Source organism: Hippoglossus stenolepis, chromosome 12, assembly GCF_022539355.2.
Source record: "Hippoglossus stenolepis isolate QCI-W04-F060 chromosome 12, HSTE1.2, whole genome shotgun sequence".
Taxonomy (NCBI): Eukaryota; Metazoa; Chordata; class Actinopteri; order Pleuronectiformes; family Pleuronectidae; genus Hippoglossus; species Hippoglossus stenolepis.
In genome coordinates, this window is record NC_061494.1 from 15,614,189 (window position 1) to 15,629,476 (window position 15,288).

The window sequence follows — 15,288 nt, forward strand, 5'->3', positions numbered from 1 at the left end:
TCCTTTCATGGGATTTGTTGACTATTACAGCATGTTCTATATTGCCAGTAAAGTAGCAGTGCTTTTATAGTTGCTCTTGGATGTGAACCACCAGAGAAGTGGTGAACCTTCAAGCTTCAATCTCATTACAATTCATTAATTACAAATAGTTTGAACAATGAATTGAAATAATTATGTAGAATTATAAGAATCTGGTCTTACAACCATTTTTCAGAGCATTCAGAGTCTCATTCACACACAGACAGATTAACAAGCTGCCGCCTGTGAACAGTATTAGTAAGATATTAGCTGGAAGAAATTGACTTGCACACGCTGACCTTTTTTCTTATCAGACTAATGCATGGTGTGTGTCACTCTTATTGTTTCGCTATGAGATTAGTCATGTTTCTCCAAACTGACCCATTACATTGCTGTTTAGTTTGTCAACAGCTTGTGAGGATTGTCGCCTCTTATGCACATTTTCTCGCAGCCTTGTTGCTCAATGCTGGGAAATGTTTATGTATCATCATCGGAGCCCTTGCTTATTGTCCCCATTAGTCTGTGTGCACTGGCCCCTGACTGAGGTGTTTTTTTCCCCTGTTTCCCATTACAGCAGAAATGCAGGATTACAATTCTATAAGATTACATCTGACAGTATATCCATGTACCCCCCAGCAACTGGGGATTTTGGTGGCAGGCTGTACTATAATCAATGCTGTGTCATGTATTTCCATTGGGTTCAATGCGTACTGAGGAGTTAAAAGAATGAATATTGGATTTTGTGGGAATACGTCAGTACGTACGACATTTCCTGGTCAAACCTGAGTTGTATCTTCTGTAAAGTGAGGTAACATTCCAGATTGGATTAAAATATCACAAACCTGGCACAACATTCCCTTAATTGTATTTTTTTTGACGTTTCTGGAGTGATTCTTTTTGTTGGGCACCAGGAAATACTCATGTTGCAGGTGGATGAACTCCTGCCATGACGGGACACACCTGACTGAAAACACTGTGCAGATATCATGTGGCATTCTGACAATGCTTGACCTTCAGCAAGGGGCTCAATCTGCATCCTATACAATCAGTGCCGATGTCGATCTGCTGGTTGATGAGTTGTATTTTCCCTGGTCTTCCTTTATTCTGCCACATCTATCTTCAGTGTGACTCAACTTCTTACAATGAGCCTGATTATGCCACCAACTGTGATAAGTAATTTCTGCATGAAACATATCCACTGAAAATCCAGCATTAAGTCTTGCAATCAGCATGTCTGTTAGTTGGCTCTAAAAACTTAGCTGGAATATTCGCTGACAGCTGCAGTCAGCTTGGATTCACACCAATGTTGACCCAGACTCTCGGCAAAAAGCCCTGTCAACACGAATCAGGATTACAAAGCATAACCCACTTCTCTGCCCTCGTTCTGTTTGTTTCATTTGTTCCAAATTCTCACTGCACAAAGCTCTGTTAGTGCATTAATCCTCTGCAAGCTCGAAAGTAGCACAATTATTGGTTTCAAGACTGAAATGAAAAACGTTTTCTTATGATTATAGGTAAGCCAACCATCGTCTGCCTCTTCCTAAAAGACCAGGAGGAGAGTGCTTCCTCTAAAGGAAGGAAAATATGCTTTTTCCCTCCACTCTCCGTTCCCTTTCATGAAGAAACAGAGGCATGGTTCTCCTCTGCAGATCATCAGTACATCTTGCCAGGAGCGACCATGATCAGCAGACAAATGACAATTAGACATCAAACCAGGCCATCGAGGCCCCCATCTCTTAATAGCAGTTTAATGTGCTCTTCCCTAACCTCACATGGCCCAAAGCTTTGCCGGCAAGAAGACGTCGTGTGACAGCAAATCATTGGTCGATCATGAATAATGATCCTGATTTCAGGCTCGGTTTGAGCTAACCAGAGAACAATTAGATCAATACTGTTTCTTCAACAGCTTAAATGAACAACCGCCCATTTGTCCCCCTGACCTTTGTTCTACTGGCGTCTCCAAACGTCAATGGTTGAACTCAGAGGAAGTTATGTCTTTTTATTTTGAAGCACAACCCTGTTATTGATTGTTCTTAAAATTGGTCGTATTTTTCACTTACATATAAGATATAACATGTTTGCTCTTTAAAATCAAACTAGGTCGGCATTTACTCCATGTTGTCTGAGTTTCACGATCTTTAAAAATTTTTTTGCTTTTTTTAGGGGGCGTTTGAAAATTGATCCTGCAGTACTGCACATGTCGACCATACGGTTGATTAAAATGTCCTGTTTGTCAATAATTACAATTTTTCACATGGAAAAACTCAACCGTGATAATGTTGCAGGGCGTAAATAAGGCACAGTGTAGATGTCATTCAAATCTTCCTCCAGCTGAGCAAAATATACTGTTTTAGACTCATCAATCATAAATCATCCGTCCCACGATGTCATGAGAAGTATCTGTGGCTCCATGCTCTAAGGATGTTGACAGCGTAGTGATGACAGCCTGTCAAGGTCCTGATGGTAACCACTGTGGAACAAGTAAGCAAAGCAAAGCAGGTGTTCTCATCACGTATCAATTCCCTGCCAGCACCTTCCATCAATATCAATCTCACCAGCTCAAACACCTGCAGGATTGAGGCCTGTGTCGATTACATCTGTTTGTTACCATCTGCAGTAAAGAGAAAGACATAGTCAGACACTCTGTTGATATGAGGAATTTATTTCTGATTACTTTAGGATAGCGAGTGTATCAAAGCGTAAAAAAGATTTCTATTTGTCGGAGATTTTCTATCCTTAATCTTCTATCATAATTTAAAATTTCCTTTAGTCCTATTGTGATCCAACATATTCAGGTACATTGGATAAAACGTAACAATTGTTTATATATTCAACTTAAACAAAAAGGTTAATAATTAAGAGCACTATTTTGACATTTGTTATCATGTACGTGCTGTTTTGACCAAGCTCGTTTCTTTACACTCTATTGTTTCGGTCATTTATTGCGGGCTGGACAGTTGCAGCACAAATCCAATGAGCCCCTCTGGTGCAAAAGAGAGGCGTTCAGAGCAATGGAAAATTAAGTGTTTTGGTTTGTTGGCTTTGGAAATAGCTTCTCCTTCCAGGAATAAGAGAGGGGAAAAGAAAAATAAGAGACATAGTGCATGTGCATGTGTGTGTGTGAGTGTGAAATGTTTAAGATCCTACAGGATAATAGTACAAATAAAAATACTTACCCATTCCGACAGAAATGCTTGATTCTGTTGCTTGTATATGTATGTATAGCGTTGCATTGAGGTATACAGATACAAATGTATCACATCCTTTGTAAATAATTATGATAGATTAATAATAGGACTATTAGAGAAGAGTTAACTTAAATTAATAATATATAACAATATGGGTCAGAACAGTGTCATAAACATACACACACGCTCTGTTTGTGGATAATTTTAATGGGATATCAACTAGACTTTCAATCCAGACAGTTAGTACAGAATTCAAGTTGTTGAGATAAAAAGCAAATTGTGAATTTTGTAACTTAACACGACAGAAAATGGTTTTAAGTCTCAATGTTACAGTCAATAGATGAACCTCTGAATGTGATCCTATTAAAGTCATACTGAGGAAGTATTGCCTTCTTGTTATTCACGTTCTGGTAAAGTAAACATCAACTTTAATCCACTTGTTGCCAAGTGCTGTAACCAACATCATTTTCATTATTGTAGGTATGATATAATTAACATGAAATAGGAGCCTATGTCAATACTATGATTAATATAATAGAATTGTGGCTCTTGGTTCATATTCAAAGACAAACCGAGGAGATGTCATCCAGTCAGAATATATATATTTATTGAGTGTAAAGTAGATATTTCAGACTGAGGTAGCTTCCACCATGACCTTGTTCACCTGTTCCTCGTTGTAAAATCAAACATGGCAGCTCAAAGTGCATTACACTGGGTGACTGTACTGCTCAGAAAAAAGGACAAAAAACATGTTGGCTTTGGTCTCTAACAAGCAGCTTCCTCTTGAAATAATGACCACCCTCTCTCTGTCGAGGAAAGGGTAAACGGTGTTATAGTAATATTGGAAAGATAAATAAGTTGTTTTGTGTTTAGGATCGAGATGGCAGGGATGGAAAAGGATTTTCAACACAGTATCACAGGTGCACTTGTGATAAGGCACTGTTTCAAAAGGGTTATTATTACAGGTCAGAGGTCAGGGGAGAGATCACGTCATTAATTAATTGGTTTTGCAGGTAGACAAGGACAAATGGAGGGACATAAATGGGATAAGAGGAAAGATTTATTTCGAATCATGTGTTCACTTTTGCACAAAATTCAATCAAATCTGTCCTTTCATTAAAGATTTTTGTATCCATCAATGGCAGCAGACTTGATATATTATTTCCAAACATCATGCTAAGCAGCTTCTCCCCGGCAAACCTGAGGCATTAATATGTAAAACAGCTCTTTCCGGTGGAATGGATCAGCCACAGTGTGTCCTCCCATGGGGAACCTTGAGTATTTCCACATGGAGGAGCAAACATGTTGAATGTCACCATGTGATGAAGAAGCTCAAGGCTGCACCTCAGCCAGATCTTCAGGAGGTCAAACTGGCCTATGGTTGATCTGAAATTTTCTCTTTTTCCATATCTGCTTTAGATGCAGGAGGGAGCCTCCTTCCCTTCTATCCCCTCCACATCTTCCTCTGCTTTTCTTCCAAGTGGCTGCACCCATCCTCCTTTTGTGTCCTCTGCTCATAATGCAACACTGATTTATGCCTCTATCAATCTCAGTTTGACTGGGTAGAGATCTTTTGTCTGTGATGATCAAAGTAAACGTTTCACATCATTCAGCAGAGTCCCACCTCGAGCTATAGCAAGTCTAGCCCTGATCTCAACAGTTAGACCTCTTCACTCTGCAGATCTTTTGTTTTAAATTCTGATTGAAGGTTTTTGTGGATTCATTGTTTTCTCAAGCGTGGGATTGAATGATTGAATTAAAGCTCAGCTTCAAATTGAATATATTACTTTTCATCAAAGACACGGTAGTGCCCCATTGTAGATCAGTAAGTCATGTCTCTCAGTTTTCATGTGGCATATCATTGTGTAGTCATGTTTGACAGGGTAGGAAAGTATATCCTGTGAAACAATGAGAGTATGTCAATAGTAGTGTTCTTTTCTACCTACATGACTTTTTTACGATCAATTATGACGTACATCTTTCCGTGGAGCAAAGAAAACGTCATCTCCACGACGATGTGTTTGTCAGTGAGTCCCACATCACAACCTTTGAAGATAAAAGAAAGAAAGCACACACTCATTTTAGTTTCTATTGGTGACAGGTCCACTCTCGCAGACATATTCAGTGTATGTTGAACAGCTAGTGGAAGATGCTTTAAAGAGTCCGCCTGGGCAGAATCTATGATCCAACAGCAGGGTGCAGATTCAGTCTAAAAGCCCAAGTTGTTTAAGAGCAGAACAACCTCAGAGATGAGTCAGAAGCTGTCTGACGTCCCTGATGCTATCTCGGTATAAATGCGTACATTGAAAAGGCCATTTACAAGCGAAACAGGGCTCTGAATGTTTTCGGACCATTTCCATTTTGCACTAAGCCGCGGATCAGGAGCTTTCTGTCATAACAAGGGCTATTTCAGTATTCACAACATCCTTCACAGGCCATACCAATTTTATGAACATATATCACACTAACGCCCGTAATCAGTTGGAACTGCTTCTCTTTAGCAAGATGTCTGATGGCACATGGTAGTGATGATGCTACTCACAGATGGTTTCATTCAAAACACCTTGCCCCAAAATATCCTCGACTTTGGTAGTGCCATGTATGACTTGCAGAGAAAGTAACTCCTCCCTTGTATTAAACTCTGCATCGATCCCACACACAAACTTTTGTTGTTTCTTTGCAGGCCAGAGAGAAAGACGTGGTATTCCTTGCTAAACCTGTTGTTTAATATTTCGTGTCATTTCAGTTATCTGCTCTGTGACTGCACTTCCACACAAACTCACAATGAACAATTTGCCTGTGTCAAGGCCGCAAAAGAGTGTTGACCTTATCCGAGACCTTTTGTACTTGCAACTCATTTGGTTCAACAACAAAAATAATTGTTTGTTTATTTCATTTACAAAGCGTCACCTTGGTTATCTACTATGGCAGTATGTGTCATCTCTGTTTTGGTGTTTCCTTAGTGTCAGTCACACAGTAGAGGTCCAACACAACTCGTATTAATGGGCGAGACAAAGATTGTATTGCTCACTTTAAATGCTATCTGTCAAACCAGGTAAGTCAATGCTGCACTGAGACTTAACAATATTTTATACTTGTGCAGTCAAATGACTCGAGAGACGCAAAGATGCATCATGATTATTGTGTAATTAATGACAACGAGATTAAAAGATCTTGACAGCTGGAGGAAGCACAATGATGACCTCTTAATTTGGACCCCTTTTTAAAACACACTTCTACTGAAACGCCTGATTTTTCCTAATGGTTTGCTTACTTTAATAATTTTATCTATATACCTTATTTATACGGAAAGTAGTACCTCAGAACATCCTTCTACCAGAAAGTCAATTATTATTTTATCTGAGTTGTTTGTTTACGTCAATTATTTTAATTTTATTTACCATATTTAATGCTAATAGAAGTACCTCAGAACGTCCTTCAACAAGAAAGTCAATTATTATTTTATGTGAGTTGTTGTAAAATCTATCCAGGTATAAATGAGTACTTCAAAACATACTTCTGAAAGCCTTTCTTGATTTGATCTAGCTAATTAATTTGTTTCATCGTGTCTTTTTTAGATTTGTTGTACTTGCTGATTGTGAAGCACTTTGTAACTGTGTTTTAAAAAAGTGTTATTTAAAACAAAATCGATTTTTTTTTAATAATTAATGCTGCTGGTACATGATTGTAGGCAACTTGGCCAAGTTGAGCTGGAAACAGAAGACAAAAACAATCATTTTTAAACATCCACATGAGCAGGATTTGAGAGAACAGTGCTCTCCTGTGTGTGTGTCGGCTTGTTTGTTTATTTATTTCTCCCTTGTGTCAAGTGAGGGAGCTTTAATAGATTCTGCTTTTTCTTCACTTTGTATAGCAGAGACAGGGTTAAACCTCTGAAAATCAATTTGTGAAACTATCAAGCCCCACTGTGCAACAGAACATCTTTGGCTTTATTTTCTACACAACACATTCAGCCGCATTCTGTATTTTCACATAGTTTTCATCAGGGAACTCAGCAATTGTTGTGGGGGTTTATAGTCACGGCATCAGTTGTTGAACTCAGGACTTTTATCGACAACCACCAAAGACTGAATGTGTGAGTTGGCGACCATTCTGGGATAGCATCCTTATTGAATTGTTTGTGTTTTCTTCCCAGTGTGATGGGCTCCACATCCCTAGTTGTGTGAATTTGACCACCGGGGGGTCCAATTTAATGTAACTTGTTTGTTCTGATTTGTCTGCAGCTACGTACAAAACCCAGGTCATGAGACAATATGTGGGATCTGCCCCACGGGGTGTTGATATATCACAGCCTGTGTACATCAAATCTGTACGCAGTTTGATTAGTCTCACCTACTTTTCACCATGTTTTCTAAGTACAGCAAATTGTCCACTAACCAATGAAAGTAAGAACCCACTTTGCTGTGAGTCACAGCAGCAGACTTAAGTTGATGTATAGTGACCTCATGTGTTTAAATGGTAAAACACACACACATGCTGGCAGCCACACTGATGTTTGTTTTTGGATCGATTAACAATAACAATTATTTGAAAAAAAAAGCAAATTTATCATCATGTGATTTCTTTTTAGTTTTATTCAATAATATTTGATAGTAATTTATTAATCTAAAAACACTCTGTTCAAAAGAGATTATGGCAATGGCTTTAAAACCAGCAGTTGAAACTAGCTTATGCCTATAAAAAACACACTGAATCTATAAATAAGCTACACATTCAATAATTATGGTTAAAATCCATGAAACACTCTTTGGTTTATTGGCGGTTGGCAACCAACATCAAGGTGCATTATCACCGCCATCAACTGTGTCTTCTTCTTCATCTTCTCATGAAAAAACATCCTCCATCAAACATGAATAATATTATTTAGTTTATATAACAAATTCACATCTCTGAATTTTTCCTTTGAATCAAAGGAATCCGGTCTCTGCCACATGAAGAGTGGAGAGTAGGCACTGAGAAAACAACATTTGAGATCCAGTAGATGTAAATAATGCACCTTGTCATTGGTTGCCACCCGCCAATAAACCGAACAGAAGAAGAAGAAGAAGAAGAAGAAGAAGAAGAAGAAGAAGAAGAAGAAGAAGAAGAAGAAGAAGAAGAAGAAGAAACACGAGTTGTGTGAGTGAGCAAGTGGGTGATTGGTGTCATTGGGTATTGTCACAGAAAATGAGTTGTGCTCTATAGTGATACAGCATGACATGTTGGAGGAAACAGTTTTATTAAAGGTTACAAAACATGAGCAAAAAGTACATGTATGATCAAATCAAAACACATAACTATATTATTTTATGACACTATGCTATGCTCAGTGTCAGGGTATTATGTTGTTACTATTAAAAGAAAACTTTGAAATTATTGAAATAATAATGAACTGGAATTCATCCCCTGTATTTTGACCTCAGTTACCATCATTTTAAATGCTACCAAAGTATTTTCTTAGTGTAGCCATTTTGATGTAGTCATACTGTGGCTTGAGCCAGTCATTTTTGTCACTGATAAATGTTCTCACATATGCAGGAGGCGTGCAAGCCACAATGTGACACTGAGCTGTGAGGGCGGTGAATGATTCAGTTCACACTCAGGAAGAAAGATGAGTGAACACGGAGGAATCAGTAAAACCACACCAGGCAGAAAAAAAGGCCTTGAACCTAAAAAACTATTTTTTTTTTTTACTGTGTCACTGCCTTTAATATTTAAACAGGCAGTGTTTCCAGTGTCTGACAGTTTGGTTGTTCAAGGAAAAAACAGCTGCTTTATATTTCTTCTATGTTTGTAATATATCTCAGGAAATAGTCGCTATTTTAACAAGCCAGTAAACTATCGCATGTATCTTGTAATACACTGTGTATGTACAGATGCATGAGTTATAAAATATGATTGTATTTGGACAGAATAATTTGAGTCTTTATTGACAAGGTAATATGGGCTTATATTTAGGGGACACAGAAATACTGGGTAATTACACAGGTCATATCTTGTTGATAATAATGAGGTTTGAATTCTGTAATAGGGTATTATTTCAAGGTATTTATATGAAAGAGATAACAGCATGGTTGCTCTTAACTGTGTAGTGTCACTATTAATAAAACCTTTAGTTGTCTCACTATTAGTATTAACTGTTGTTCTACGATAGGATTTACATCCATTTTTCTGTTCCTTTTTTATAAAGCTGTTCTTCCCTGTGTTACTTTCAGGTTCTTGCCCTAATGTTGCTGTATTATAGAAAATAAAAAAAACATCATACTTAACCTTAAAACATTGTCATTGTTTTCAAAATATGAATGTAATTCACTGTGTAATGTCCATGATGTTATCAGGTCTTTGCTCCCAAGATGTTAAACCTTATAACCTTGTTATTACTGAGCTGGAGTGTAAAGTGCTACAGGTTTAACAATATATCACTGAACTGTGACACACTAAACTTAAATCAGGCATTAGTTCGACATTTCAATACAGTTAGATTTGATGATATAACGTTCATTTCTCTTTTGGTGAGTTACATACTTCACAGAAAGATTGTTTGATTTAGAAGGCAGAAAGATTAAGATGTTTTAGTTGTGAGTTGTTTATATACAGTCTATGTTTGACACACAGTTTAATGTAATGAGTGATCTATCAAGCTTTTACAATCAGTAGGTTTAACCGTGGCTGCTCCGCACCGCTGCTCCTGTTATTTGCCACTCTTTGACACCGCCTGTATCGCCTTGATCCACTCCTTTCTCTCCTCGATGGTGGCAGCTTGGAGGAAGTAGTGGACCTCATCCGATGTGATGATCTCGAAGAGGTTGCCGTCAACGTCGTATTTTTTGGCTGAAGAGACGAGAAAGGGTGTTAAAAAGGGAGAGAAGGGGAAGAGAAACACACTGGCAGTAAACACTATTTATATTTCCCGGCCGCAGAGGGGAAGCAGGCGGGCTACATGTGTCCCGTGGCATTGTTGTCACTCACCATCAGGGACAAACTCCACCGCTGTAATCACAGAGCCACGGAGATGGATGGAGCCCAGAGGGTCATCGCCCTGACACAGAGAAAGAAAGGAAGAAAATACACAGACTTTCTCATTTCTAGATTTTAGCACTGTATGTGGGTGAGGGTAATGGCTGACTGCCTCTTTACCTTGGTGGGATCATAATAATGCATAAAAGCAGGGTCATCTCTCAGGATGAACTTTCGCACCTTCCAGTTTTTTCGCCTGTGTCCCTGTGATAAAAGAACACAACAGTTGCAGGAAGTGTAAAAAAGAAAATGTGAAGCACACTTCCTCTTACAGCAGATGTAACATGTTACTTGAGATAACTGTAGCTGGCCAGCTGTGTGTGTTATTTTTACTCTACATAATAGTGTATAAATGTGACGGCTAATATAATCTGTGTCATGTTTTGCATTTGGACAGTATAGCAGAGATGGCCTTTCATCTGGAGATACTTATTATAATATTTGATCTAAGTCAAAGATCTAAGTCGTGTAAATCAACAGTGTCAAATCAGAAAAACACAGTAAAATTCACCTGTTTAAGTAAACACCCTTGTTTTATGATATTTCCTCTGAATTCCTCCTTCAGAAGCACATCTTCATCACTGGAGTAGCCTTCACAGAAGAACCCACTGTCGGCCTGTCACAAAAATACATACATATAAGAACCCGACCGATATAGATTACTCTCTAACACCTGTACCGATTTTAGAGAGTATATATATATATTATAGGTGCCAAAGCTTCATGACTAAGTAGGCTAATGTATTTTGGGCTTGTTATTTTAACCATAAACTTTATAATGGATAACTACTAATAAAATATAAAATACAAACAACCAAATATATAGAACTTGAAGATACTACGAAATATATTTTTTATATTATTTTATATTATTCTGTCAAACAAGTTTTCATATTTGAGCTCTTTTCCAATCACATGAATACAGATTTCCATTGCTCTCCTGTATTTGTCTTGCAGGAAAAAGACAAATAAATCATTTCCAATCATATATATCAACATATTTTGTCAGAGAGTACTTTTTGACTCTCATCTGAACTTACAAAGTAGTACAGAGCGTCTGTCTGATCTAAGAAGGTCGTCAGCTCTGCGCTCTCTGCCCCGTCTTTGGCCCGGTCACCTGCAGGCTGCACAAAACCCTCATTCAGGAGCCCTGCTGCTAACATAAGGGCCTCAGGCCTGTTTCTTGCTTTCTCCATTGAAATCAGCCAATCCACCACCGTCACACCTGAGACAAAACAGTGAAGGAGAGAAAAATGGTGAGGCCATTATGAGGTTATAAAGAGAAACAGAAATTCTTTCAAACATGTAGCATCAATAAAACCCAGACAACAGTACCTGTGAAACAGTGATTGAAGACTCGGTTCTCCTGCTCCAGTTTCAACTCTTTCACTCCATCATCCTGGTCTTTCATTAGTGTGTACAGCTCACTGCAAACGCAATGTAAACCCAACTTGTCTTTAGTCACTACAAAGTACAACAAATGTACCATTTACTAAACCCCTGTGTTAAAACCCCCCGTGTATAAAATAACACCATGTGAATGTGTGATGTTCAGAAACACATATCATGTTTGTGAGTAAATAATAGGATCCCTTTTGCAGGTTTCTCATCAGCTTCTGACTTTTCAGTTACGTTGGCTTAAGTTTAACTGTGACTCAATGTCTTGATTGGCAACAGTTAGCATTTCACAAGCAAGATGTCACAGAACGTACGTGAGGTTAATCGTGTCGGCCAGGCGGATGGAGCGTCTGGTCGACTTCCTGGCAAACTTTTTCCCCCCCTGCAGGCAGGTCATGGCTCTCTTGATGTCCTTGACCCAAAACTCTCTCTCCTCCACATGTGAAGCTTGGAAGAAGTGATCCTGCTTCTTTTCCGTGGTCAACTTGAAAACCAGCTAAACGGAGCATTATCAGTCAGTCAGGCTGTTAAAATGTTTTCTCCTTCTCGTCTTAGATATGAGGAAAATCAACAACAGTGACAATTCCTGTTGTTCTTTGTTGTTATAGCGTATACTCAAGACTTTCTTACCGTCCTTTTGCCAAAATCCTGACACGGACTGACGAGTGTTGCTCCCTTCATTGGGATCATTCCTTTCGGAGAACGGTCAGTTTTCTTTTTGAAGAATTCCACGCCATCTTCTGACAGCACCACCCACACGGCCTTCCAAGAGTTTAGCACTGTACCCTGGAGATGAATGAGACAGGTGACCGTGTGCGGCCTTTAGCTAAAGTGCACAAGTGAAGGTTGAAGTAGTTGTTACAAAGGTCATGTTGTATTTGATCTACCTATTCTAACGTCTCATTGTAATCACTGAAGGTATTTGTGTCTCATATTTTGATCTGGATATTCGTCTCAAATATCACAGAACGTCTCATTCTAACTTTGGGAGTAAATGTGGCACATAGATGTATATTTGACGCTGATATAGAACAGGCAACTGTAGCCAGGGTTTAGCTGCACAGAATTTACTTGTTAGCCTGATCGATCCTTACTGGTATTTAGCCTATAATAATTATAATAATAGTAATAATAATAATAAACAACTTTATTTGTATAGCACCTTTCATACAAGAAATGCAGCTCAAAGTGCTTTATATACAATATAGATACAAATAAAACCTAACTTGACAATTGCAAATGAGTTGTTACTATATTTACTATATTGTATGCCTGTAAAGGGTTTGTGTACAGTGGTCATTTTTGTCAAACAGACCTTTATTCCAGTTTACATTGGGTTATTATCCATCTACTGACCAAGAATGTATGTTGCTGTATCCCACAGATATTGTAAAAGATTGGTTGGGGGAGTTTGTTGGCTTGAAAATTATTATTTTTGTGTGAATGAAATTGATTTGATCTGTATATCAGTTTTGTATGTAAGATGATTTAATGGTTTAAATAAAAGTCACCTGAATGTTATGCAGTTGTTTTAATTTGAGCATTTTATTGCAATTTTAGCATAGCAACAATAAAAAAAAATTATATAAACATTTTTGTGTTACTTTTAACACATATTTGTGTTATTCTTACCAAATTTTTGTGTTTAAATATGTAACAACGTCATGTGTTAAATTTTCTAACACACTGATTGTGTTAAAAGCAACACAAAACGTGTTGTCCTTAACTAGACACACTAGTGTTAAAAATTAACACATGTTGTGTTACTTACACATCTGTTTTGTAAGTGTGAGCTCACACACCACTCATCAACCTCTTCCTGACACCTCTGACTGTTCCACCACTCTGTCCTTGATGATGAATGTTTTATGACAACGCCTTTAGCTGTGCCCATTACGCACAGTTGTGGCGCCCATAACGTTAAAATGCAGAAGATTTACCAAAGTGCTTTGGAACGAAATGAAAACAACATAAAGTGTACACAGGGTAATACAGTAAGATTCACACATTTTTAAGAATATTAAAACTGGGCATGGAAAGCAAGTTGATTAAAGTAAAGTTAATAGATATATGAGGTTTTCATGTTGAGGGTGTTGGTGAAACAAAAAGTCACACCTGGCTCAGTCTATAAAACGAAATGTAGGTAGAAAACGTGTTCCTCGTTTTAATGTGGTTTCTGAAGAGAAGCAGGAACTTGAGTTTTTGTTGCAACTGAGGAACAGAATACTATTTGTGAGAATTATGCAGCAACTTTCATCACCGGCACAACTATTCCTGTAGGTGGTGTGATGTGAAACAATACTAACCTAATCTTGGTTTGCAAACTTAAAAGTGGTAGTATTATTCTGTGACCCACACTTTTTATTGCAACTTTGAATCCAGTATTTTGTATCTAATACACTGATAAATATTGAGTGTATTACTGTGAAGTATCTCTGGTGATTTAAAATGTCAGAATGTCTTAACTTTTTTATTCTAGCAGCAATACAGTTTCCAATTTTAATGTTATTTCTGCTTAAATTTAATTGTTAGACTTGAACAAGGTCAAACAAATGCAGGAGCTGAAGGAGGAACTTGGACTCGTACAGTGTTTTCTGGCAGCTCTTACCTTTTTCACCAAATATCCCTCCCTGATCTCCTCTGGCTCCATTCTTCTGCTCTCCGCTGCTGTCGGCTGCAACTCTTTTAGTGACTGTCGAACTGCACTCAACAATCCTCTCTTTCTATCTCTCTCTACCTCTGCGTCCGTGTCAAAACCACAAAATACACACGAACTGACTCACAAGCAGGAAGTTGTGCTGGTGTCTGACAGCACTGAAAGGTGTCCCAGCTTCCTCTTCTCTGTTTTTAGTTACAGCTTCGTGCTGCTCTTTCACTAATGTCTTTAAATTGAATAAATTAGGGTTAAATAGGCATGATTAGCCTATGGACATTTTTAATTTGGTCTAAAATACTTATCTTACCAATGGTCTTACAGTAAATGTGCCAAGTTTAACCACATTCAAATATAGATTAATCTTCTCCTCTGTGGCTATGGTTGAGTAATTCCCTTCACTGGACTTCCTCTCAAGCTATTTCTGCTTGATGTCCTCTTTTTTCTACGCCCCTCCCTCCCACATTTTAAGGCACTTTTCGTATTGTGTCTGTGCTTTGACCAACCAATCATATCCGTTAGCTCTGTGCTATCCATCTGTATTTAAATTGACTTTTATTTCCTAAATTGGCTTTCATCAATTTGTGCTGATATGTTCTTATATTTTTGTTATTATTATTTAACTGTTACTTTTTCTATTACTTTTTTATGATGTAATTTGTATTACTAATATATTTTTTTAAATATTGAAAATAAATATATATAAATATTCACAAAATATATATTTTATGCTTTATATTAAAATTGTAATCTATTTTCCAGTGCCTTCACTTAATGACTTAATTTCTTGCACTTTAATTAGATTTAAAATTTGTAATCGTTTGATTACTTGAGCTTTTATTCTGTTTGTATAATTTAAAAAATGTTTTTATGCATTTGATCTGTACTCCTATGCTTCTTTCATTTCTGTGTATGATAGAGAGTATTTGCCTTGTTATTTTGTCTGATGCGTTTTTTTCTTCACTGTTCTGTAACATGAAAGAAACTAGAAAAACCACCAGAGATAAACAGTAG

The 15,288-nt window shown here is 37.7% G+C and overlaps 1 protein-coding gene across 1 annotated transcript; it reads right to left on the bottom strand.

The window, feature by feature from the left end:
• Window positions 1–9,776: 9,776 nt before the first annotated feature.
• plek (pleckstrin) lies at window positions 9,777–14,657 on the bottom strand. Its single transcript, XM_035173485.2, has 9 exons — window positions 14,230–14,657; window positions 12,252–12,407; window positions 11,936–12,117; window positions 11,559–11,650; window positions 11,264–11,448; window positions 10,735–10,839; window positions 10,344–10,427; window positions 10,176–10,245; window positions 9,777–10,037 (listed from the first exon to the last, which is right to left on the bottom strand). Exons 1-9 carry the CDS (start codon window positions 14,269–14,271, stop codon window positions 9,898–9,900), a joined length of 1,056 nt encoding a protein of 351 aa, XP_035029376.1. The 5' UTR covers window positions 14,272–14,657; the 3' UTR covers window positions 9,777–9,897.
• Window positions 14,658–15,288: the final 631 nt, after the last annotated feature.

Bases quoted from the DNA above. Each gene is read 5' to 3' on its own strand.
- plek (XM_035173485.2), bottom strand. From the start codon at position 14,271: ATGGAGCCAGAGGAGATCAGGGAGGGATATTTGGTGAAAAAG. The intron at 11,651-11,935 runs GTACGTTCTGTG...TTGCGTTTGCAG, and splicing joins GCCGACACGATTAACCTCAC to TGAGCTGTACACACTAATGA. The intron at 10,246-10,343 runs GTAAAGAGGCAG...TCTCTGTGTCAG, and splicing joins ATTATTATGATCCCACCAAG to GGCGATGACCCTCTGGGCTC.